This window comes from Oryx dammah, unplaced genomic scaffold, assembly GCF_014754425.2.
Source record: "Oryx dammah isolate SB20612 unplaced genomic scaffold, SCBI_Odam_1.1 HiC_scaffold_2, whole genome shotgun sequence".
Classification (NCBI taxonomy): Eukaryota; Metazoa; Chordata; class Mammalia; order Artiodactyla; family Bovidae; genus Oryx; species Oryx dammah.
Genome location: NW_024070186.1, coordinates 60,977,562 through 61,000,949, shown reverse-complemented (window position 1 = coordinate 61,000,949; position 23,388 = coordinate 60,977,562). Strand labels below are relative to the sequence as shown.

The 23,388-nt window shown below is 42.9% G+C and overlaps 1 protein-coding gene across 10 annotated transcripts in view; it reads left to right on the top strand.

The window, feature by feature from the left end:
• Positions 1–23,388, top strand: part of TNIK (TRAF2 and NCK interacting kinase) — a 400,746-nt gene that overhangs the window by 64,102 nt on the left and 313,256 nt on the right. For all 10 annotated transcript variants that reach the window (XM_040248755.1, XM_040248731.1, XM_040248749.1 and 7 more), the window contains exon 2: positions 21,484–21,549. In XM_040248755.1, the coding sequence (XP_040104689.1) occupies positions 21,484–21,549 (66 nt within the window). The remainder of the gene's footprint in view (positions 1–21,483; positions 21,550–23,388) is intronic.

Here is a 23,388-nt window from a genome sequence, read left to right as displayed (position 1 = left end):
TCAGACACTTGAGCACGTAATTACAGTACATGGCAGGTGCTGCAGTCATTTTCTAGAACAAATACTGTGAGAACAGAGAGGAGGAGCAACCAAGCTCTGCTGAGGATGTGGGTTTTAGGGAGGACTTGGCGGACATGATGCTTAAGCTGATTTGAGGGTGGAAACCAGCTGGTAAGGAAGATACTTGTGAACAGACTAATTGAAGGTGGTTAGAGCAAGGGGAGTGGTATTTGTGTGTTTGTGCATGTGCAGAAGCGGTAGGGGAAGAAGTATCTTCAGTGGTAGACACACTTTCTAACCGAGAAATTTAGGAAACTCAACAAAATAAAATAGCTTGCTGAAATTCACATGGCTAGCAAGTAGCTGGGCCTAAAATTGGAACTGAAACACTTTCTACAACAGAAGTACTCTTTCAACCTTTTTATACCTAATTCTAAATGTATGTAAATTACATTCTTGAGTGTGCTTCATATTATGTCTTAGAGCCCCAACCTTTTCAAGAGGATAGTGTCTCTAGTTAGTAATGTGTGTCAGTGGTAAGTCCCGAGTTACAAAGATGAGGCTCTAAACCAGGCTTTTCCGCAGGGGTTGTTTGGTAAAGTGAGATCTGCTGGCCTTTGCCAGCAAGCCAAGCGGTAACTGTACAAGAAGAAAATGAAAACCTGTCCTTGTGGTCAGGAGGGACGAGATGGTGCTAAGAGATGGAAGCTAAGGGCAGGCTTGCCAGCTCCACCCTGGCGTGTATTTCCATTGAGTACTTTAGGGCATATAGAAATCACCAGAATGCTTGTAGGCTGTTTATTTATGTTGTTTTATTCCTGGAGAGGGTTCTAGTAAGTAAACCTACTGAATATCCATGTAGTTCACGGATAACAGATCTTCCCTAGTGGCTCAGAGGTTAAAGCGTCTGCCTGCAAGGTGGGAGACCTGGGTTCGATCCCTGGGTCGGGAAGATTCCCCTGGAGAAGGAAATGGTAATCCACTCCAGTATTCTTGCCTGGAGAATCCCATGGACGGAGAAGCCTGGTAGGCTACAGTCCACGGGGTCGCAAAGAGTCGGACACGACTAAGCGACTTCACTTTCTTTCGCGGATAGGAACCCTTTCTCTACTTTGGAAAGGTCTGTCCCATCCCTACTCTTCTGCCATGACTCCTGATGAATAATGATATTACACCCATTGCTTTTCTTTTCCTGGAGTTCAAGCTCTGAACTACTAAGCCACTTTAATTGTTCATTTCTCCCGCTCTGAACTTAACTTTATTTCACTTGCACCTAGAAGATGCAACTAGCGTAAGAACCCGTGTCTTCTTGCCAGGTCTGGAGTGAGCCTCACGTGCCTCAGTCTTAGTGGCTAGGAGCTTTCAGTACTGCGGTGGCTGTGCATGCTTGCTCAGTCGCTTCAGTCGTGTCCACCTCTTTGCGACCCTATGGTAGCCCTCCAGGCTCCTCTGCCCATAGGATTCTCCAGGCAGGAATGCTGCAGTGGGTTGCCACACCCTCCTCCAGGGGATCCTCCCAACCCAGGGATTGAACCCATTCTCCTATGTCTCCTGCACTGGCAGGTGAGCTCTTCACCACTAGCACCACCTGAGAAGCCCACAGTGGCTTTGGTAGGAGATGAATGAAATGGATCCACTTAAGACGGAAAGTTTAATCATCTATAGATTTTTCAGGTGTTATTTTAAATTCATTGCCTGATATAGTAATCAACTGCGCCAAATTCTGTTTCTTTCTGAAAACATCTCCAGCCACGTATTTCCCAAGATTCTTGTCTCAAAAAGCATCTGAATACAGTGGCTGAGAAGGGTGCATGTCAGGGAGGCTTGGAAGAACTATCCCCGGAAAGATTTGGAACAAGTGTGGGAGATGTGAGAGCTGATATCAGGTCATGAGGATGTGACCATAGGCTCATTTTAGATACTGGCAAACAGCATGTTAATGAAGTAGGCACTTTATCTGTAAATATTAAATGCTTAGCATTGTGCTGTATGGTATGGTTAGCTACTGAGTGGAATTCAGCAGTCGGGGTGAGAATTTCTGCATTGTAACAAAAGATGCTAACCTTACTGGGTTTTAGTTAGCCCTAGTTTACAGATCTCTGAAGCACTGTTAAGACAGAGAAATGATAATTTAATTGTTGGATGGTTGCTTGTATCTATTTCCTCATTCTTTGGAACTGAATCTGCCTTCTTGATTAAATTATTTAAGCCTTTTAATTGTGAAACATACTGAAAAGTGTATAGAACAAAAATGTTTAGCCCATTTAATAAGCACCAGCGTGACCATCTCTTTATTTGAGAACTAAAATCATTCTATTTGCCTCTCAGAAAACCTCACTGATCCAAAGAATAGGGGGAGAAGCAGGGGACATTTTTATATTGGTGAAAAGACAATAATCTGTAGAGTCTTAATCCCTTTTAAGTTTAGATGACACCTGAGAAGTACTAGAATGGCAGTCTTAACACAGGTCATGGATTGCCAGCTGTGGTGGAGATGTCTAGTTGTAAGTAGTCTGTGATTAGATGTGAATGGCACTTGACTGCAATGTCTTTTTTTAAAACTAAGTATCCCTTTTATTATTTTAAAGATATATTACTTTCTTAAAACCTATTCTGTATGAGCAATAGAAAATTAAACTACTGTTCTGCTCTAACTTAAGTAATTGCAGGTTCTGAATGAATAGAGGTGAAATAAAGGGCATTTTCTCTATTAGAAATTTAGGGGTATGGATGGTATAGGTGAACGATATACCTCTGACTATTTTTACCAAAACATCCCTGTAGTTGAAAAAGAGTCAATTTGAGACTGGTAGATACTGGTAGATACAGATGGGACTACCTCTTCTGGAATTTACTAGAAGCTTTACTTTTAACATAGACATGAACTTATCCATGCTTAATTTAATATATTAAATCTTAGGTCCTCAAGGAAAAGTGGCTTTCCAGAAAGATACAGATATTTAAGCGTGGATTCACAAATTCTCTGGTACCCAGCTGTGTGCTCTTGAGGAATACATATCCTTATCTTAAGGTGTATAAAGCTTGCCTGATTTACTCTTGATTCCACCAATGAAAAAGTAAATTTTTTGCTATTCAGTCACCAAGTTGTGCCCAACTCTTTGCAGTCCCATAGATTGCAGCACACCAGGCTCCTCTGTCCTCCATTATCTTCCAGAGTTTGCTCAAATTCATGTCTATTGAGTTGGTGATGCTATCTAACCATCTCATCCTTTTCCATCCCCTTATTCTTCTGCCCTTGATCTTCCCTAGCATGACAGTCTTTTCTACCTCTTTGCATCAGGTGACCACAGTATTGGAGCTTCAGCTTCAGCATCAGTCCTTCCAATGAGTATTCAGGGTTGATTTCCTTTAGGATTGACTGGTTTGATCTCCTTGCTGTCCAAGGGACTCTCAAAAGTCTTCTCCAGCACAACAATTCAAAAGCCTCAATTCTTTGGGGCAAAGCCTTCTTTATGGTCCAACTCTCACATCCGTACATGACTACTGGAAAATCCATAGCTTTGACTCGACGGACCTTTGTCAACAAAGTGATATCTCTGCTATTTAATATACTGTCTAGGTTTGTCATGGCTTTCTTTTAATTTCATGGCTGCAGTCACCATCCGCAGTGATTTTGGAGTCTAAGAAAATAAAATCTGTCACTGTTTCCATTTTTTCCTGTTCTATTTGCCATGAAGTGAATGGACTGGATGCCATGATCTTAGTTTTTTTAATGTTGAGTTTTAAAAAAAGTGAACGTTGCTCTGTTGTGTCTGACTCTTTGTAACTCCATGGACTATACAATCCATAGAATTCTCCAGGCCAGAATACTGGAGTGGGTAGCCTTTCCCTTCTCCAGGGGATCTTCCCAACCAGAGATCAAACCCAAGTCTCCTGCATCTTTCCAACCCAGAGATCAAACCCAGGTCTCCCGCATTGTAGGCGGATTCTTTACCAGCTGAGCCATCAGGGAATCCCAAGAATACTGAAGTGGATAGCCTGTCCCTTCTCCAGTGGATCTTCCTGACCCAAGAATCAAACCGGGGTCTCCTGCATTGCAAGCAGATTCTTTACCAACTGAGCTATGAGGGAAGCCCTTTTAAGAAAAAGTAAATAACAGCTTTTATGTGCTATCTTATTGTCATATTGGTAAAATTTTTTACTTACCTAACCAATTTAAGTGCCCTCTCTGACATGGATACTGTGTAAGTTGTTCAGAATGTTAATATGAAGAGAGCCCAGCCCCTGCTTTTTTGGGAAGAGGGAGCCTGGATGAGTGGGGGAGATGAATGTAAACAAATTACTACAGCAGTGTAATTTATATATTTGTTCCTTTGTTGCCTGGGATAAATAAGATTCAGACATGACATTTTGTTAAAAAAGTAATGATTTTATATTTGTTATCCCATGTGTGTCTGCCACTTTGCCCTGGCCACATGGGCTTGGTGCCTGAAATCTGTTTGCTTCATGAAATTGCTGATGGACCTAAGATTTCTAGAAATAATCTAAAGATTGCTGAATGAAGGTGCAGCCCTATGAGTGATGTTTCCAGGATTGGGTTATTTCTCACAGAAGTGATACATGCGATTAACGTGTATTCTTTTAAAATAATACCATTGGGAAAGAAATTTCTCGCCTCTCCCAGTCTCCTGCTTAGGCAAATCCTGTGTGTATTTCCAAGTCCAGCCCGATGCTCACCTCTTGTTTACAGCTTTCCTTGACTGTGTTTGTGCCCATCTCCCGCCCATCTGAGCTCTTAGGATTTCCTTTGTGTTCTGCCTGTTGGACCGATTAGAACATGGCTGCTAATCTCCATCTCATCTCGTTTTGTGAGTCAGGTTCTTGAGAAATGGATTCCGACAAATGCTGTCTCCTTGTTCCTCAGACCTCATGGGCCCTGCAGTCTTAGGTCCCCTGCCTGGCAAACCAGAATCCCCAGGATTCCTGTAACTGTTCTTTCCTAACATCTGAAGCTGAGATGGTCTGCTGTGAATTCCTTCTCTTGGGGCTTATGATGGCACTCCATAACCATGCCTTCCTCAGCATTTCTAAGCTGTGGGTGCCTCCAGCCCTACTTTACCATGCTCACTGCCTGAGCAGGGAAAACCAACCCCAACCCCCAAACCATTCACCTCTTTCCTCACTCCTTCCATTAAAACTCCACCCTCAAATCCTATAAAATGGAACAGGCTGAACATTATTTTGCAGTGACCCAAATGTGCCATTTTGTTTTTCAGGGGTGGCCACCCTTGAGTGTGGATTCAGGAGTAGAAAATTGGTGATGGACATGTTTTATTTTAGTGCTAATTGATAACAACCCAGCTTTGCTCTGGCAAATTCTTGAATGCTTTTGTTTCATTTCAACTTTAGTACAACCCTGAGAGGCAGGCAGTAAAATGATATTCTTATTTCAACTTTATAGGAGAACAAACCAAGTGTGAAGAGAATTTCAGTGGATTTGCTCAATGTCAGAGAAAACTGTAATGATGAATCAGATTGAGAACTATGATCTTCTAAACCATAGTCCTTTCATTTTTCTTCATTTTCTCTATTTTTACTAATTAATTAGACTTGCTCCTTGAAGGAAGCTTATGCCATCATATATGGATCCTCCATAGCACCACACAACTCAATTTTCATTCCATTTTATATTAGGGAATTTGCGTACATTAGTAAATTATTAAGCCTTTCCCTCATTCTCACCATAATTCTGCAGGGTGGATTTTATCAGTACTTTTGCAATATCAAGCTTCACTTATACCTGGGATCTTATGAAAATGTTAGGTCTGATTCAATAGTTCTAAGCAGAGCCCAAGATTCTGCATTTTTAACCCTACCAGGTGCTGTGGACCCTGCTGGTCGTGGACCACACTTTGAGTAGCATCTGGTTGATAGGTGAAGAAACTGTGGCTCAAAGAAGTTAAGTAATTTTTCAAAGATTATGCAAGTGGATGTGGCAAAGCCCCACTAAAACCCTGATCTGTTGTTGCACAAATTGATGCTCATCCTCCCATGTCACACTGCTGATGTGTCAGGCATCACTGTTAAATATCTTGGGAGATTCAGAGATAATGAAGACACAGACCTTGTTCCTGGAAGAGTTGACTTATAGTGTAGTAAGACAGATACAATCAAGGCAGCTTTAATGTGGAGGTTACACCAGTGCCATATAATGGAAGGACCTTAGTGTGATACATGATTTAAGTTGGACCTCAAAGGATTGATAAGACTTAGACAGAGATGGGAACAAAGGGCTTTCCTGACAATAAGAAAAAAGACACAGGATTTAAGAGCATCTTCTGGGCCTGGTGAGCAGTTGACTGTAGCTGATGCATGGAGAGGGGTTGACAGATACAACTTGGGGTTGGATGATGGAGTAGAGTAGGCAGGAGAGCCACTGGGACATGGAGGAGGGGTTTATGGTAGCACATTGTAGGTGCCCAGGACATGGGACCTGATCAATTTAATGTGATGTAGTTGTTAGTAACCCACTGCCCATGCTCTGCACTGACATTTCCATAGAATTGTGTGGCCACTTACTCCACAATGTTGTTTGTATAGAGCCTGTGTTAATAAAATCTCTTTTCTGCTGGCAATAAAAGATATATTACTTTTCCCCCTCTTTCTGAATTTTTCCAGACTATGAAAATGCTGTTTTTCCACAGACCATAAACATTGTTCTTAAAAGAAGCATTGTTCCTTTGGTAGCAACTTATAATGGGAAAAAGTGGAATAGAGGCAAAATTCAATCCTGGTCTGAATGGAGACCAGTTTTTCTTTGTGTAAATAACCGGCATTCCAGTCAGGTTGCCACGGTGATGCCAAGATTATAAACTGCTCATGCCAGCAGTCAGAGAATGTTGCCCAATTAGTTATTCTCAGCTGCTAGGTTACCTTAACAGTGGCTCAGAAAGCAGGTTTTGAGTATAAAGGCCTTTGAATGAGCAGTCAGAGGACCTGCGGTTCTGCTGTCCTCAGCGTGGTACCAGGACTGCAAGCCCCAGTATGCCACGGTTTAGTCCATACAGGATGTGGTCAGCCACATGAGAGATCAAACGCCATTTTTTAAAAAATTTGGTTCCCCCACCTCCTCCTTGGTAACAAAGGGTGCCAGGAGTTCCTGTGTTGCCAGTCAACCGTGTAAGGTTTTTAGTGTTCCTAGGGCTGCCTGCAGATGTTCCAGGGTTGGAGACAGTGCAAAACGATGTAGGTTTTGGCAGTGGACACTGATTTTATATAGGTTACTCTTTTGGCCTCAGTTTTCTTTCTTGTGAACAATCTACTTTACAGGATCAATGCGGAAGCCAAATAAAAGAATTTTTGCAAAATGTCCCACACAATGTCTGCGGCATAGGAGATACCTGGTAAAAAGTGACTCTTCTCAGATACTGTTTCAGAAAACATAAAGCGTTATATGAGATTATCATCATCACCATCTTTGGGTCATTTCTATCAGTCAGGACAGGCTAAGATGTGCAGTGATAATCAATAATCTTAGAGACTTCATACAGCTCAAGTTTATTTCTTATCATGCCACGTGGGCTGCCGTCTATGGGGTCACACAGAGTCGGACACGACTGAAGCGACTTAGCAGCAGCAGCAGCCACGTGTCCAGAGCCCATCAGGATAGGACTCTATTCATCAGCTATCCAAGGATGCAGACTAATGGAGGCTTCATGTCCGCATAGGATTCCATAGTCACCATATATTTCGACACTAACAATCAAATATTCCATCTGAAAGTGGTACATCACTTCTACTCACATTGCATTGGCCAGAGCAAATCACGTGGCCACACTCAACATAAAGAGGGGTGAACAAGTGCAATCTTATAACACACCAGCAGAAGGAGAACAGGGCTGTCTGTTGAACAATTGTAATGCCTGTGACCTCTACCAAAGCAAAGGCTGCTGGGAAAAGAGTACTTTAAAGAAGGACCGTTAGTTAAACATAAATAAATAAAAATACCTGAACAGTAAACTTCAACGTAAATGAATTAGAATTAGCTGTGTTGAACAGAAAACCCTAAATATTAGAGGGTTAAGGAAGATAGAAGTTTATTTCTCACTTAATCTAAAGATGTCCAGATATAGACAGACCGGTGGTATATGGTGGCTATCAGAGGCTTAGAATCATTTTATTGTTCTGCCAACCTAGCCTGAGACTTTCATTCTGAAATTCACCTGGGGTCAGAAATGGTTTCAGGGCTCCAGCAATCACATCTACATTCCAGGGAGCCAGATTGAGGAGGGTGGAGGACAATAGAGTGTTTCTGTCAGATAGGTCAACTCCATTTGAGCAACCCTTCTGAAAGTCCCACACAATAATTCTGCTTGCACATCCCTGACCAGAACTTAGTTACATATTCACCCCTAGCTTTAAAGAATCTAGGGCATATAGTTTTTGATCTGGGTACATTGTCTTCCAGATAAAATAGGGATTTTTTTTTTTTTGTTATTGTTACTAAAGACCAATGGGAGAATAGATATTGCGTGCTTTGAACAGTTTCTGCTATAGTAACTTAAGATGCAAACTTTGGTTAAGCATGAATGAGAAGGGAAAGATTGCTCTGTACGCTATCCTTTTCTAACCTGTGCTCCACAGAACACCAGCGCTTAGAGAGACAACAGGATCCCTTAAAAGGTATTCTACAGCCAGACAGGTTTGCCAGTGCGGAAAGCTTCACACTCTCTTGGAGATTCTCAGTATATAGTAATACATTAAAGGCTCTGAGAGGCCCTGCAATAGAGAAGAGCTCAATTGCTAATCTTTTAAACTCAGTATTCCTAAACTTCTTTGACAATGGAAATTCAGCACTTTTGGAAGCCTGGAGGGACACAAAGAAGTTTAGTTTGAGCTTCTTACATTTGTTAAAGAAACAAAAACAAAAACTCTTTAGAGCCTTGAAAAGATGGTCTAAAGTCCCCATTCCAAAAAGTATCTGCCATGTAAAACAAACGAGTGAAGTAGTATGTCCTGAGTGCTAGCCTGGCCATAGGACACAAACCTTGAAGAAAAAAGTAGATCAGATGCCAGTGAACCCTTATCAGAAACAGTCTGTGTAAGCGTTGGCATTAATCAGCCATCGGAGCCATTCGTGGTGACACCAAGTGATGGACGGGGAGGGGCTCTGCCTGCTGCCAGATGACAGACTGCTGCCCACGTTGATACTCAGGGGCTCTTGACAGTTTCTTCATGGCTCTTGGCTGTGCTGCTGCCCTCTGCAAGTGAGAGTCGTAGGGGATCGAGCCAGCTAATATAACCTCCTCATCCCACAGAGAGAGCCTGTTGTCCACTGCAGGATTGCTTGTAGGTGTGGGCAGAAAGGCTGAAAATGCTTGCAAGCACATGTGTGTCCTTGGTCTGTTATAAGCAGGTAGTTACCCTTTGGGGGACAGGGTTAAGGCTCTTTTATTTTTTTTCCCCAAATGGAACCTTAGATGGTTTCCTAATCTTTCTTACTTAATTATTTAGGTAATCAGTTCTTGTCTTTAAAGTCCGTCAGCTGCAATTGCTATCCTTTTTATTCATCTGAGCATCTTTGAAAAGGCAAAATGCCAAAATCTTTGCTAGTCTGGTTCCTATCATTTCGACCTCGTGTTGCTGGAAATACTGGAAAGTTACCTTGTCCTGACAGGCCTAGAGACATCCCACCTTTATGTATCTCTAAACTGACACATTTCCCCAAACTGCTGTATAATCTCTGCAACATCCGGAAGGAAGGGGGACGGGTGGCAGGACTTTATGTGCGTATTGATCTTTAGAATGACTTGACATGTTTGAGCTGGAGTGACTGTGGGAGATTTGAGGAAAGTTCTGGAAGGTGGACATCGATTGCTTCTTGTCCAAAACCTGCCTCATGACCTAGTATCCTGGAGAATTCTCTCAGTCTGCTTCGTGGAGTTAGTGTGCCTTTCCCTGACTGCAGTTGTATTGGAAATTGTCCCTGAAGAGAGTGGTGGGTTCTGTTTAGTCCACACGTGCACAGGCAGGTTTGTGGCCACGGCTCAGGGACTCCAGCTCAGGGAGGTTGAGACGGGCTGGCTGGTGAATTCTAACAGTTGACAAAGGATTTAAATACCTGTGTACTCAGATCAAACTAAATAGCCAAGTTAATGTTTTAAGTCCTTCTCGGGTTGCTCTTTTTAAAATTTTGATTTTCTGATCATCTAGGCCCATTTTCCCGATGTAAGCCAGAAAACAACAATTAACAATTATGCAGAAATCTTTGTTTTCTTTTGTAAGGAAATACACTTGACCCTTGGACAATACGGGTTTTAACTGCATAGGTCCGCTTATAAACACATTTTTTTCAATAAATACCTACTACAGTTCTATACCATCTATGAATCCACTGATGCCGAACTGTGGAGACGAGGGCCAACTATGAAGTCATACACAGATTTTCAGCCCCCCAACCCCTGTGTTGTTCAAGGATCAGCTGTAATTTGGAACTAAGCTAAATGTGACTGTGAATATAGCCTGTGAACTGAGAAAAATATATTTTGCAAAAATCCCTTTCAAATCTCTTTCAGTCTGTGTTAATATATACTTGTGAATTGATTGTCTCAGTGATATCAACTTGGCGATGTGTGATAAATCTTGCTACATTGTTTCTGGGTATGAAATAAATTCACTTCTCAACCCAAGTACCTGAAATGTACAACTGAAAGCTAGTGGCTACATCTTCTTTACCTTCCTCAAAGTTCCTGCTCGCTTGCCTTCCAGGCCCACTGTTTGAAAGACAGTGAGTGATTACTTCTGTTTATCAAAGGATTTTATTGCACAGAGAATGACTAGAAGTCAAAGGACTTGGACTCTTGACCTAAATCTGCTAGTAACTAGTTGAGACCTTGGACATGCCACTTCAGTTCTTTCTGTTGGAAAAACAGAGTATGAGTATATAGCTGCCTCGGTCTCACTTTGTTCTGTAAAAAATGAGAGAGATTTTGTGGGTACAGTCTCAGAAACCCCTACTCCAAATGTCAGAGATCTTATCATATTATGGCTTTTGGTGGTAGACTTGGTGATGTGGGGACCTAATTCATCCAGCAACTGTTAATATATTGTCTGCAATGTCTCAGTCACTTAACTAGGTGGTAGGGACACTGCAGTGAACAAAACCAGTGTATTTCTTTCCTTCTTAGATTTTGCATTCTAGGATAATGATTATTAACAAACACTTCTGAGTGCTTGGAATATGCCAGTCACTGCTTGAAATGTTTTCTGTATATTTTGTAATAATCCTACTGCTGTCGTCACTATTGTACAGTTGAGGAATCTGAGGCACAGAGAAATTAAATGATATGTTTAAGGTCACAGAGCTAGGAAAAGGTGAAGGTGGGATCAGAATCAGGCTTTCTGGTTATAGTTTATGGTCTTAACTACTATGGTTTATTGCCTCTCACTGTCAATTAATTTGTTCGCTTCAAGTAGTCAGTATTCTTTGTAGCTCAACCATCCCCTGCCTCTACTACTGACAATGCTGTCATCTTGGGCAGCTTTTAATGGTACCAGTGCCAACGGCAACGATAGTAGTAGCTTCTTTTTATTAAGCACTGCCATGTGTTGTGGGCATTGGTACCATGTGTCCCAGGTGGCACTAGTGGTAAAAAAGCCGTCTGCTGATGCAGGAAACATAAGAGACGTGGGTTCAATCCCTTGGTCAGGAAGATCCCCTGGAGGAGGGCATGGCAACCCACTCCAGTATTCTTGCCTGGAGAATCCCATGGATAGAGGAGCCTGGCAGGCTACAGTCCATGGGGTCACAAAGAGTCAGACATGACTGACGCAACTTACCGCTCATACACACACTGTACATTGTGCTAAATGCTTTTCTGATCCTCAGAACAATCCTCATGGGGGGTATTTTTTTAATCTTCCCTTTACAGTCTGATCTTGGCTGCTGTCTCTACCACAAACTATTTAACCTTGAGCAACTTGCTTAATTCATAAAGCCTTTGTTTCATCATTGGAAAATTGGGGTTAGTAATATCTACTTGCTACAGTCGCTATGAAGATTAAATAGGAAAATGTATATAAAGCATTTAGGCCATTGTCTATCCCAGGGACAGCGGTAACGACTTATAGCTTAGGTCTCACCCCTATTAATCTGAGGAGCTGGGGTTCAGATTTCATTCTAAAGGCTGCCTTCTTGGGGACAGCCTGGAGCTGCTGAGTCCTGCTTGGAGCGGGGCAGCAGTGGCAGGCATCAGGGAAGCTGGTAAACTGCCTCTGGCTGCTGAGCAGCAGGTGGACCTGGGACCAGAACAGGAAGTGGAGAGGCTCTGGTGCAAATTCCCGAGGGCTAGCAGCTACCACCATCAAGGACAGTGTCCCTTGGGGTTTGACTGGGACCATGTCCAAACACCAACACCATCTAGCCAAGCGTAGCTAAGGGCAGCTGGCATCATCGACCCGGCCTGCCCCAGCACCACCCTTCCCACAGGACAACCAGGGACACGTGCGGCTCAGGAGGTGCCCAGCTTGTATGGGACACAGCCTTGCAAAGACCACAGGCCAAGTGGGATTATCCCATTTTACAGATGGGTAAACCAGAATATGAGCGGTCACATAACACTAGCAGAGCAGAATCTTGACTTGAAACCTAATTTTTTTACACCAACCCTCTGATAGCTCTGCATAGTTTATATAGATGATCAAGTGAGGAAATTCAGCAACCAGTGTTTTATGTTATTTTATATATATATGTTATTTTATATATATATGTTATTTTTTATATATATATATATATATATATATATATAATTTTTTAACCTGAATTATCTATTGCATTTGAGAGGCATGTCCTGGGCAGTATGTTAATGAAGAGATCTGAGCTATGTTGTAGATCTTCATACTCTGGGATTTTCCTGCATGTCACTTGTCATCGTAATTTAATGACTGTGTCTGTGTAGTTAATGTGCTCATGTCTATTCCTTCATCAGATTGGAAGCATCAAGAGGCAGGGCCAGTGTACCACCTGCTTCCACTTCTGACATTAGGTGGGTGTGGAGGGTGCAGCTTCCCAGGTGACCCTAGTGATAAAGAACCCGTCTGTCAATGCAAGAGACGCCAGAGATGTGGGTTAAATCGCTGGGTTGGGAAGATCCTCTGGAGTAGGAAATGGCAACCCACTCCAGTATTCTTGCCTGGAGAGTTCCAGGGACAAAGGATCCTGGTGGGCTATAGTCCATGGGGTCACAAAGAGTTGGACACACGAAGCATGCTCGCATTGCACCCAGGGACTGAATGAACCTCATTGAGGGAGGCAAGACCTTTGGCTTCTCAGACCCTCGCATTAGAAGAGACGGTCAGTGAGAAATGATGGGAGGGACCCTGTCTGGCTGCCTGTGCATCACAGACTAGGATTGGGGGTGCTGGGTGCACCAGCGCAGTGATTCCCAGTGCGCTGCTTACTTTGGAATAATGATGGTGTTGAGAAGCCTGAAGGCTCAAGATAAATGTGGAGAGTTCTCCTACTGTTCTTGTTTTCTTTGTTGTTTTGCTTTTGTAAGCATATGCTTGTCAGTTAGGGATGGAACCGAACAAAACAGCTGCTAAATATGGTTCTAAGAGAAATAACATTTTGGTCTTTTAGTTTAGAGTAAGCACAGTCTTTTGGCAGATGTCAGTAGGGAATCTGGGGGTAGACAGTCATTCTAGGAGCCCTATCAGTCGTCCGTATTCTGTGGGGGTTTATTTCACCCTGCCACGGAACTGGTGACCTCAAGTGAAAGACCAGTCACAGAATGGCCGTGAGAGAAGTTTGGGAGAAGGGTTATCTAGAATCTATTGCATGCTCCCAATTTCTTTGTTGATTTCATTTTCAGAGGAGGGGGAAAGACTGGGAAGAATATGCATGATCTTTTATGATGGTAAGGAAGTAGCCATTCCTAGTTATATATTTAGGTTTGCCTTTCCCAGTCTTTGGGATTTAGTCCATATATGTTATTTAGTGTTCCAATAAATCCATTGTCATTCAGGGGACCTGGGAGAATTAATGTATAACTCAGTGACTAGGAGTATTAACTCCCAGATCTTAAATCACTCCACCCTGCTGAGAAGTCAGACTTGAGCCTGTCAATGCCACCTGAATTTCATCAGCTGATAGCTGAGAGAATTTTATTCCAGCATCCCAGGAAACCTCAAAATTGAATATGTCTTCCCAAGTGTCTCGCTAATTTCTAAAGAGACCCTTTTTTCTCTGTAAATATCTGACCCTGTTTGTTATGCACATGGTAGTCCTGGTTAACAAACAATTGGTTTTCTTTTACTGGCTTTATTATTAATAGTTGAAAATATTTGAAACACAGACTGAATTTTCCTGTGGCATATTCCTTATATATTAAATGAACTCTTTTTAAATAGGATAAGAAAGGAAGGAAAAGAGGTTAATATTTATTGACATCTTATTTAGGCCCTAAATTAGTCTGGACACCTTCACAGTCTTCATAGTACAACGCTGTCTGGGAGATACTATTGTTTCCATTTTAAAGATGGAGAAACTGAGACAGAGGGCAGTTTTGAAACTTGCCTTCCAGCAAGTTTTAAATCAAGGGCTGGGAACTCTGATTCCATGAAGCAGATGGGGTAGTGACTGGTGAAGAGCCCAGGGAGTCTGACCAGTCACCCATCGATGGTGCAACCTTGACTTAATGCTTTCTCTTTCCATGCCTCAGTTTCCTCCTCTGAAACCAAAGACAGCAACAGCATTCAGTTGATAGAGTTGTGATAATGATATAACCTATTCATGGAAAATGCTTAGAATAATACCTGGCACATAAGTGCTCATAAAATGTTAGTGATTATTGTGATTTTTGTTATTATGACTAACCAAATTTGCCTTCATTAGTACTTGCTGAAAAGTTACATTTTCTTTCATGGAACAGCTTGTCTTTTGATATGTTGTTCTATTTCATTATGAAATAATGTAAACTACTCTACCTTAGAATTACATTTTCTTTTCAGCCTTGCAGCAAAGGTTACGATCTGAATAAAGGCATGTGTAGCCAACAGAGATTCCTAGATTCCTGACTTTGGTAAATGTCAACATGTGCTCTTTTCTCCTTGGTATACGTAGCCTTCTTTCATGCTGCCCATCCCGGCTTTACGAGCTGCTAAGCAAATACGAGAGAAGAATTAAGCTGATTCTTGCCTCTTACCTTTCCTGTCTTTGTAACATGATCATTAGGCACAGTCTTCTGCTTGTTGCATTGTACATGGTCACATCCTGACAGGCTGTTTTGTCCACTCATCTGAGGCACGGCTTGTGCCATTGGGCCTTGGAATTTTCTTTAGAGCTGGGAATACTGTAGGAGCTTATGCATGCTCAGTCTCTCGGTCGTATCTGACTCTTTGTGGTCCCATGGACTTCTCTGTCCATGGGATTCTCCAGGCAAGAATACTGGAGTGGGTCACCATTTCCTTCTCCAGGGGATCTTCCCAGCCCAGGGATCGAACCTGCGTCTCTTGTGTCTTCTGCATTGTCAGGCAGGCGGATTTTTTTTACCGCTGTGCCACCTGGGAAGCCACACATCTGTCGGTTTTGTGTGATTGGGAACTTGGTCAGGGTGTTGCAGAAGGGACAGTGCCTGGGACAACTTTTTGTCTAGATGGAAAAAGAAACAAGGTAAGTTTGTTAGACCTTAGGCTGTGCATTCTGATCCCTTTTTTTTTTTTAGCTTTTTATTTTGTTTTGGAGTATAGCTGATACCAATGCACAGCAGAGCAACTCAGCCATACGTATACACGATCCCATTGTTTGCAACTTCCTTTCCTCATGTTGTGGAGCATGGCGAGTGGGACGTCAGTCTTACTGGGTAAAGAGTTTTGTCTAGCAGCTGTGTTTTGGACGCCATGCTAAGTACTGGGAAACACTGAGATAAATAAGCTCCAGAGCCTGCTTTCAGGCCATTTGTAATGCATCAAGGGGGAGAAATGGAAGAGGAGACCACACTGTATGAGAGGGGTCATCACGGAGTCGTGCACAGCGTGCTGTGGGTGCAGAGAGGTGGGGCACTCAAGACAGGCTTCACGGAGGAGGTGTGATGCGAGACCTTCAAGGATGGGCTTACCTCAAAGAGAATGGTAGAAGGAATAATCTTGGCAGGCAGAAGGATGGAACATGAGGCTGGGACTGAAGGCTGGGCCTCAGAATGACAGATTCTTTACTTTCAATTTGAATTACATTGTATAGGATTTTAAACCATGGTGTGTTGTGTTTAGAAATGTCTATTTTAGGAAGACTGGTGTGAAAGATGGAAAGGAGGAGACAATTGCTTGAAAGTGAATAATCCCAGCAAGAGAGCCCTGTTGTATGAATGGATTGGAATAGATGGATATGTTGGACTTTGGGACATAAAATCATGAGCACTTAGTGCAAAACATGAGTATGGAACCTTGGGGTTGGCCAACCTTTAAGGGGTAGGCAGAAGAAATAAAAATCTCTCTGAGAGACTGAGTAGAGTGATGGAAGAGGATGGGGAGCGTGGATTCCAACAAGAGTGGTGACGCTCAGCAAGTCAGTGCCTCATAGGGAACAACCAGGATAGGCTGAGAAGAGACCATTACAAACAAGGGATCCAGGTTGCTGGTGAGCCACGGGAGAAATGGCTTTAGAGTCCTGCAAGAATGGAGAACACAGCTGAACGCTTACAGTGCTCAAGCTGTATCGTGATTCCCAGAGAAAATCTCTAACATTTATATGCATTTGTGCAAGAGAATATGCACAGACATCCAGCTACCCAGGCTGTTGGATTCAGGGAGAAGAGTGGGGGAATCTTAGTGTCAGCTGTCAGTTCAAGTGTTCCTGAACAGTAGCTCTGCCTGTGCTCTCTAGGGTCTCAGAGAGCTGATTTCTTTCAAACACCATGACTCTGTGCTATTTTGTCTTATTACTGTGAACATCCTGGAGTAGGTAGATGCCTGGAGACTTTGCTTTCAATTGCAAGTGAAAGTGAAAGTGTTAGTCGCTTAAGTGTCCCACTCTTTGCGACCCTGTGGACTGTAGCCCACCAGGCTCCTCTGTCCATGGAATTCTCCAGGCAAGAATCCTGAAGTGGGTTGCCATTTCCTTCTCCAGGGGACTTTCCCGACCCAGAGGTTGAACCCAGCCAGGTCTCCTGCACTACCGTCTGAGCCACCAGGGAAGCCTCATTTCTAGCCACAATGCTTACAGTGCTCTCTCCACTACTGAGGCACTCACTGTCCACCTGCTGGGAGTGTAGGCGGCTAGCGATACTGGGAATTGTTTTCGGCTGAAAGAATATCCCTTCACCCAAGATCATCACCTCTGGGACTGCGCTGGGGGTCAGCCTGCATGGAATGACCGGTCATTGGAGGTGAGGCAGAGGGCCCCGTGCCTCGAGGTAGGGTGATCCTGAAGAGTCATCCCGGCTTCAGAGCACCTGTGGAGCAGTCGGAATCTGTATTCCTCCCTGTTGCTCTAATTCCTTCATCTGCTCAGTCCAGACCCTCTTCACTCGCTTCCCACTGGTGTTGATTCTGAGGCACACCCTGACTAACTCCCTCTGTATAAATCTCAGCCATTCTCAGAGTCTGTTTCCTGGGGAACCACCCTAACTTGATGATTGTTTCCAGTTTCGTTGCCTGCCGAAGACGAGTTGCCATCAAACTCTGTAGTCCCTCTGACCTTTGCTTTTGAGCCCCCTGAGTGTGTCCAGCCTCTCTTCAAGCTGCTGGAATGGGAGTCCTGGCATTGAGCCTTCTTGAATCTGATTGGCAGGGCCACATACCTGCGAATGGACTATTTGAGGAGGGGAAGGAACCTAGAAGTCAGCTGCTTGGCTCCTCCTAAGACCTCCCCATTAGACCCCAGTCCCAAGGAGAGGTTTTTGAGGTAGGGTGACCCCTTGGTGTAGAAGGGTATCTCTACTCTGCACCCTGTTTTTGCTTCTGCCTCCCCTTCCACCACCCTCCCCTGCTTCCCAGGCTCCTTAAGGCAGTTAGCAGTCACCATCCTACATCTTGGGGCTTCCCTTGATATCTCAGTTGATAAAGAATCCACCTGCAATGCAGGAGACCTTGGTTCAATTCCTGGGTCAAGAAGATCATGTCTACTTGTAGAGTTCTTGCCAGGATTACAGATAATACATATAAGTGTGTTTAGCACATTTGATGTTGGGAGGGATTGGGGGCAGGAGGAGAAGGGGACGACAGAGGGTGAGATGGCTGGATGGCATCACTGACTCGATGGACGTGAATCTGAGTGAACTCCGGGAGTTGGTGATGGACTGGGAGGCCTGCCTGGCGTGCTGCGATTCATGGGGTCGCAAAGAGTCGGACACGGCTGAGCGACTGAACTGAACTGAAGGGCTCAATAACGGAGAGGGCGATGGCACCCCACTCCAGTACTCTTGCCTGGAAAATCCCATGGGTGAGGAGCCTGGTAGGCTGCAGTCCATGGGGTCGCTAAGAGTCGGACACGGTTGAGCAACTTCACTTTCACTTTTCACCTTCATGCATTGGAGAATGAACTGGCAACCCACTCCAGTACTCTTGCGTGGAGAATCCCAGGGATTGGGGAGCCTGGTGGGCTTCCATCTATGGGATTGCATAGAGTCAGACACGACTGAAGCGACGTCGCAGCAGCGGCAGCAAGGGCTCAATAAATGAATGCATTCATTCACTCATTCAACACTTACTGAGGATAGGCTGCCCACTCCAGTATTCTTGGGCTTCCCTTGTGGCTCAGCTGGTAAAGAATCCACCTGCAATGCAGGAGACCTGGGTTCAATCCCTGGGTTGGGAAGATCTCCCGGAGAAGGGAAAAGCTACCCACTCCAGTATTCTGGCCTGGAGAATTCCATGCACTGTATGGGGTTGCAAAGAGTCAGACATGACTGAGTGACTTTCACTTTCCCTTTCATCCAGCATCTCCTTCCTTTTGTTCATTTTTTTTTTTAACGTCAAGAAAAATGAACATTGAAAACACAGTTGAGATATTTCAAGCAAATGTAGAACCTCTCTGGAAATTTGTTGCAGAAACACCACTGAGCAAACAAACTACTAGGAAGCGCAGCTTAGAAACAAACAGCAGCTGCCACCGTTTCTGGGCTTCTCTCCCCCCCACCTTCCCCACACCCATTTCCCTCACTTCTTTCTAACTCTGTAATAAAACCTACTGCTCTAATGGCCTAGTAGTTTGACAAGCACGATTTTTCTTTCCCATCTTGAGGTGCCTCCCAGGTGGCCTTGACAGTGACTTTTAGCTCTGGGGTCTCCATGCTCAGAGCTCTAGGCCCTTTCACCATGTTGTCCTGTCTTATGGTTCTGTCTGGGACTTTGTCCACACCTCCCTGACCAAGTGAGGCAGAGATGGAATTTCTGGACTTCTCTATCAGTCTGGAGTGGGGTTTCTTGCCTTCCTGCCTTTATAACAATGGATAATGCTAATTCCAGTTTTGTGAGTGACTAAGTGCTTCAACTGTTTTTTGTCTTACTATTTTTCTTGTTTTCTATGTGGGATTTTTTTAAATGCATGATTTAAAAGAATATTTATATTTATTTATCTGGCCGGGTCTTAGTTGTGGCACATGGGATCTTCCATCTTCACTGTGGCATGTAGGGTCTTTAGTTGAGGTTCTTGAGATCTTTTATTTAATTATTATTATTTTTAAATTATTTATTTGGCTGTGCTTGGTCTTAGTTGTGACATGGGAGACTTTTTAGTCGGAACAGGAGAGCTCTTAGTTGCAGCACATGGGACCTAGTTCCTTGACCAAGGATTGAACCCGAGGCCACTGCATTGGGAACTTAGAGTCTTCGCCATTGAACCATGAGTAAAGTCCCTCTATGAGGGATCTTTGAAGGCACATCATAAAGTGCTTTTCTTGGGCCTGACTTAATAAAAGGCTTGTCACTTTAATGAGCTCTAACTTGTCACATTAACCTCATTTATCTTCTTCTCCATGAATATGAGCACTTCTTCCTTTAAATGTTATAGAAGTGTGGGATTCCTCAGCTTAAAAACGATTCCTATTAGATATTAGATTGCTGACTCTGGGCAGGTGGGTGCTAAGCCCTCACCTGCTCTTTCCCGGGACTCTCCTGGGTAGATGTCATCCCTGTTTTATCTGCACAGAGACTGTATTGCTCTTCCAGGGGGTCTTGGATTCAGGCAGCCACACCAGACAGACCTGGTGTTGAGCCCAGGTCTGTCTGAACCTAAAATCCAAAAGGTCTGTCTAAAAACCTGAGAGGTATGTCTGAACCTTGCCCCTCTGCCCCCCAGTCACTGTCATGCCATTTGGCAGTGTTCTGAAAACCTGTTGACTGGAGATGGGAAATGCTTTTCAGGTCAGAGGTTGAAGTCTTTGTCATTTGTCCCTCAGTGTTTCTTGTTGTTGTTTTTTGTTTTATGTTTGTGTTTTTTTTAGGTGAGTTAATGCCTAACATTTAAAAATGAGGAGATCTCACATTATGCAAAATGTTCAAGTTCATTTCATTTTAGGCCTGGTAAGACTGTGCTCATAGGTTGAAGTGACAGCTGTTGGTTCCAGCTAGGCACCCCCTCCACCTACAAAGGAGACATGACTTCCTCAGTTTGCCAAAGGCCTCCGTGGCCCACCTCACTCTTCTCTGTTACTTGCTTGCCCTCTGTGGACATGTGCGTTTGTGATTCCTGATCTAGGCCTTTAAAGAAATCATTTCTCTCCAAATAGGAATCAGAAGAGATCAAAGTCACTTTCTGCCTGTGAGTTGAATTTTATAGGCTTTGCTTTTTCTTTTTGACTTTTGGGGTTGGTAATTCAGGAATAATAGACATAATTATTGGATATTTACTGAGCACAGGAACATTTAGGTGACTCTCAGGGTTAGCAGACACCTGTTCGTGGGTAAGGATGTGTGACATTCTCCAGTTTCCTTTGCATTCTGGGTCCTGCCAGGACCCTCCCAGTCCTGCAAGAACTGGAGGCTGTCTGCAAAAGCGTGTTTTGCAGAGGCAGCATCGTCTGGAAGGGAGATGAATTCAGAGGAATACGATTACATTTTCTCTTGAACACCGTTGACTGCCGCCGGAAGATTGCCCCACAGTATAGCTCCTTTCCCGACTGCCAGTGCTCTGTACAGCCAGCAGATCAGAAATGTCAAACAGAAAGGTGTTAAAAATTAGAACCCCCTTAGACTGATGTGTCTTTCATTTTATGCCGATGTACCTACTAGTGTGTTTCCATTTGACAGTATGAAATGCGTTAATTCTTTTTTTTATTGTTTCCATGAAAGTCTTGTCTCCTTTTGTCTGATTTAAACACATCTCATAGAAGTGTAAAATAGAAACAAATGGATTTTGTCTCATTTCATAGCTGCAGCTGAATTAAATTTTAATACTCTTTAATATTAACATATGAGAGCCTCCCCAAAGCTGTTATTTATTTGCTAAATTTAAATGTGCTTGCTTTTGATTAAGACAATGGCTAGAGTATTGTTTTGAATTTTTATTGTTTATCTCTTTTCTTTCAGGACCCCGCAGGAATCTTTGAATTGGTGGAACTTGTTGGCAATGGAACATATGGACAAGTATATAAGGTAAGTTCATTGAGCTTGAACATGGCTCGTGTGTGGTTTCGGTTCATGAATGCTGAATAGCAGTACTGTCTGTTTTCACTCATACATGTCTCATAACAGATTTAAAATGAAATAATATACTTGTTAATTGACTCTCCATCTTTTTAAATGAATCTGTAGTCCCATTGCCTAAACTGGATTCTGGGGTTTGGGCATTTCCATTCATTATATGTTACAGAGCTTATATCTGACGTGTGAGTTCTAACGGTATATACTTGAAGCTCTCTGAACTGTTTAGTTTCGTTAATCGCTGCCAGAACCGGTTTTTAAAGGCGCGAATGATGCTATTTACTTTAGAAATTTAAACTATTAAAGTATCACAGCTGGAAAAGGAGATTTGCTACTGGCCTAGGGCATGAGTTAAATGAGTTTAGTGAACAGTGTTAGGAGAACACTGGCTGCCTTGCAAAAGCAGGACTAATGGCAGCAATGACTCTGACAAAATAGGAAATAATTAAAAGCTAAACTTGAGGTTGAGTTGAGGAATAAAATGTTCTTGTTCTTATACTGATTTTTGCTTTCAGATTCACCTTAAACATGCTTTTAAAAGATATTTTTTCCAAGTAAATGACCTGAAAAAGTGATTATTTAGAAGAGTGGCTTGATTCTCCTGATTATCAAAAGAAAATCGAAATTACCTTTTTGGACTAAAGCTCAGGGGGTTTTAGTGAATGAGCTATTGAAATAAATGCCTTCAAAACAGACCAACTGTTTCCTCATGATTATTTCAAGAGAAATGTCTATCACTTTTCCTAAGTGGTAGTGATATGAGATGACATTTCAGCTGTAAATTCTCTGTCTTGTTCTATTTGTTTAAAATTTCCTTCTTTGAATCTTAAACGTCTCTTAGTTGATTAAATTATTGAAGTCTACCAGATTGTAGTATTTTCAGTACTATAGAAAGTCAAAAGAATATGTGTGTATATATTTAAGTGTATGTAAATTATAAACATTTAAACTTTTTTTTTTACCAGGTGGTACCCTTTGATGTCCCCTCAGGAAAATTTCTCTCTTGCAAAATTTGATTATTTCCTAAAAGGTCAACCCCCTGCAATTAGAAAGAATGTAGTCTACCCCAGCTGTTCACTTGATGTTGATCCTGTCTGACACAAGAAAGAAAGGTGTCTCAGCAAATGCTTTTAAATACTTTCAGTGAGGATAATTAGGTTGGAAGATTGTGTTATTGCATTTCGAGAAATTGGATTGAACTTGTGAATTAATGTGAGCTAATGAATTAAGCCCTGGATTTAGGCAGAAAATTACTTCTGATTTGCTGTCAATATGGAGAAACAACTCTGTATAATGCTGGTGTTTTTATAGTGCCATTCCATTGTGCTCTGCTTCCCACCTGTGGAAGGCACGTTTGGAAGATGCTTCACAGCTTTGTCCACTAATCTAAGAGGTGGACTGTACAATCCTGCAAGAGAGGATAATAACAAGATGAGGATTCTCAATTAAGGATGAGGGTGTTTGGAAAATCCAAAATTAGCCCTAGTTTTTTTGGTACCTGAGAAAAAAAAGCAAGTGGCAAGAGGTCTCAGCTCTTTAGAGAGGAAAGAAATATACCAACTAAGTTGCGAACACTGTTGTTCTAAAGGGTGCCCTTCTCTTAGTGGTTGATTCAGAAGTTTGGCCTCTCTCAAGCTTAGGGGAGACTGCAAAGCCGGCCATGGCGATCACATTGGATTTGCAGACAGGAGACTTGGTTTCTTGTACCAGCCCTTTGTGTTGTTTTGTGGCACCGCAGCTTTTCTGTGCAATAGTCAAGTGAGAGTGTTGCTATAAATGCTTTGGGGACTT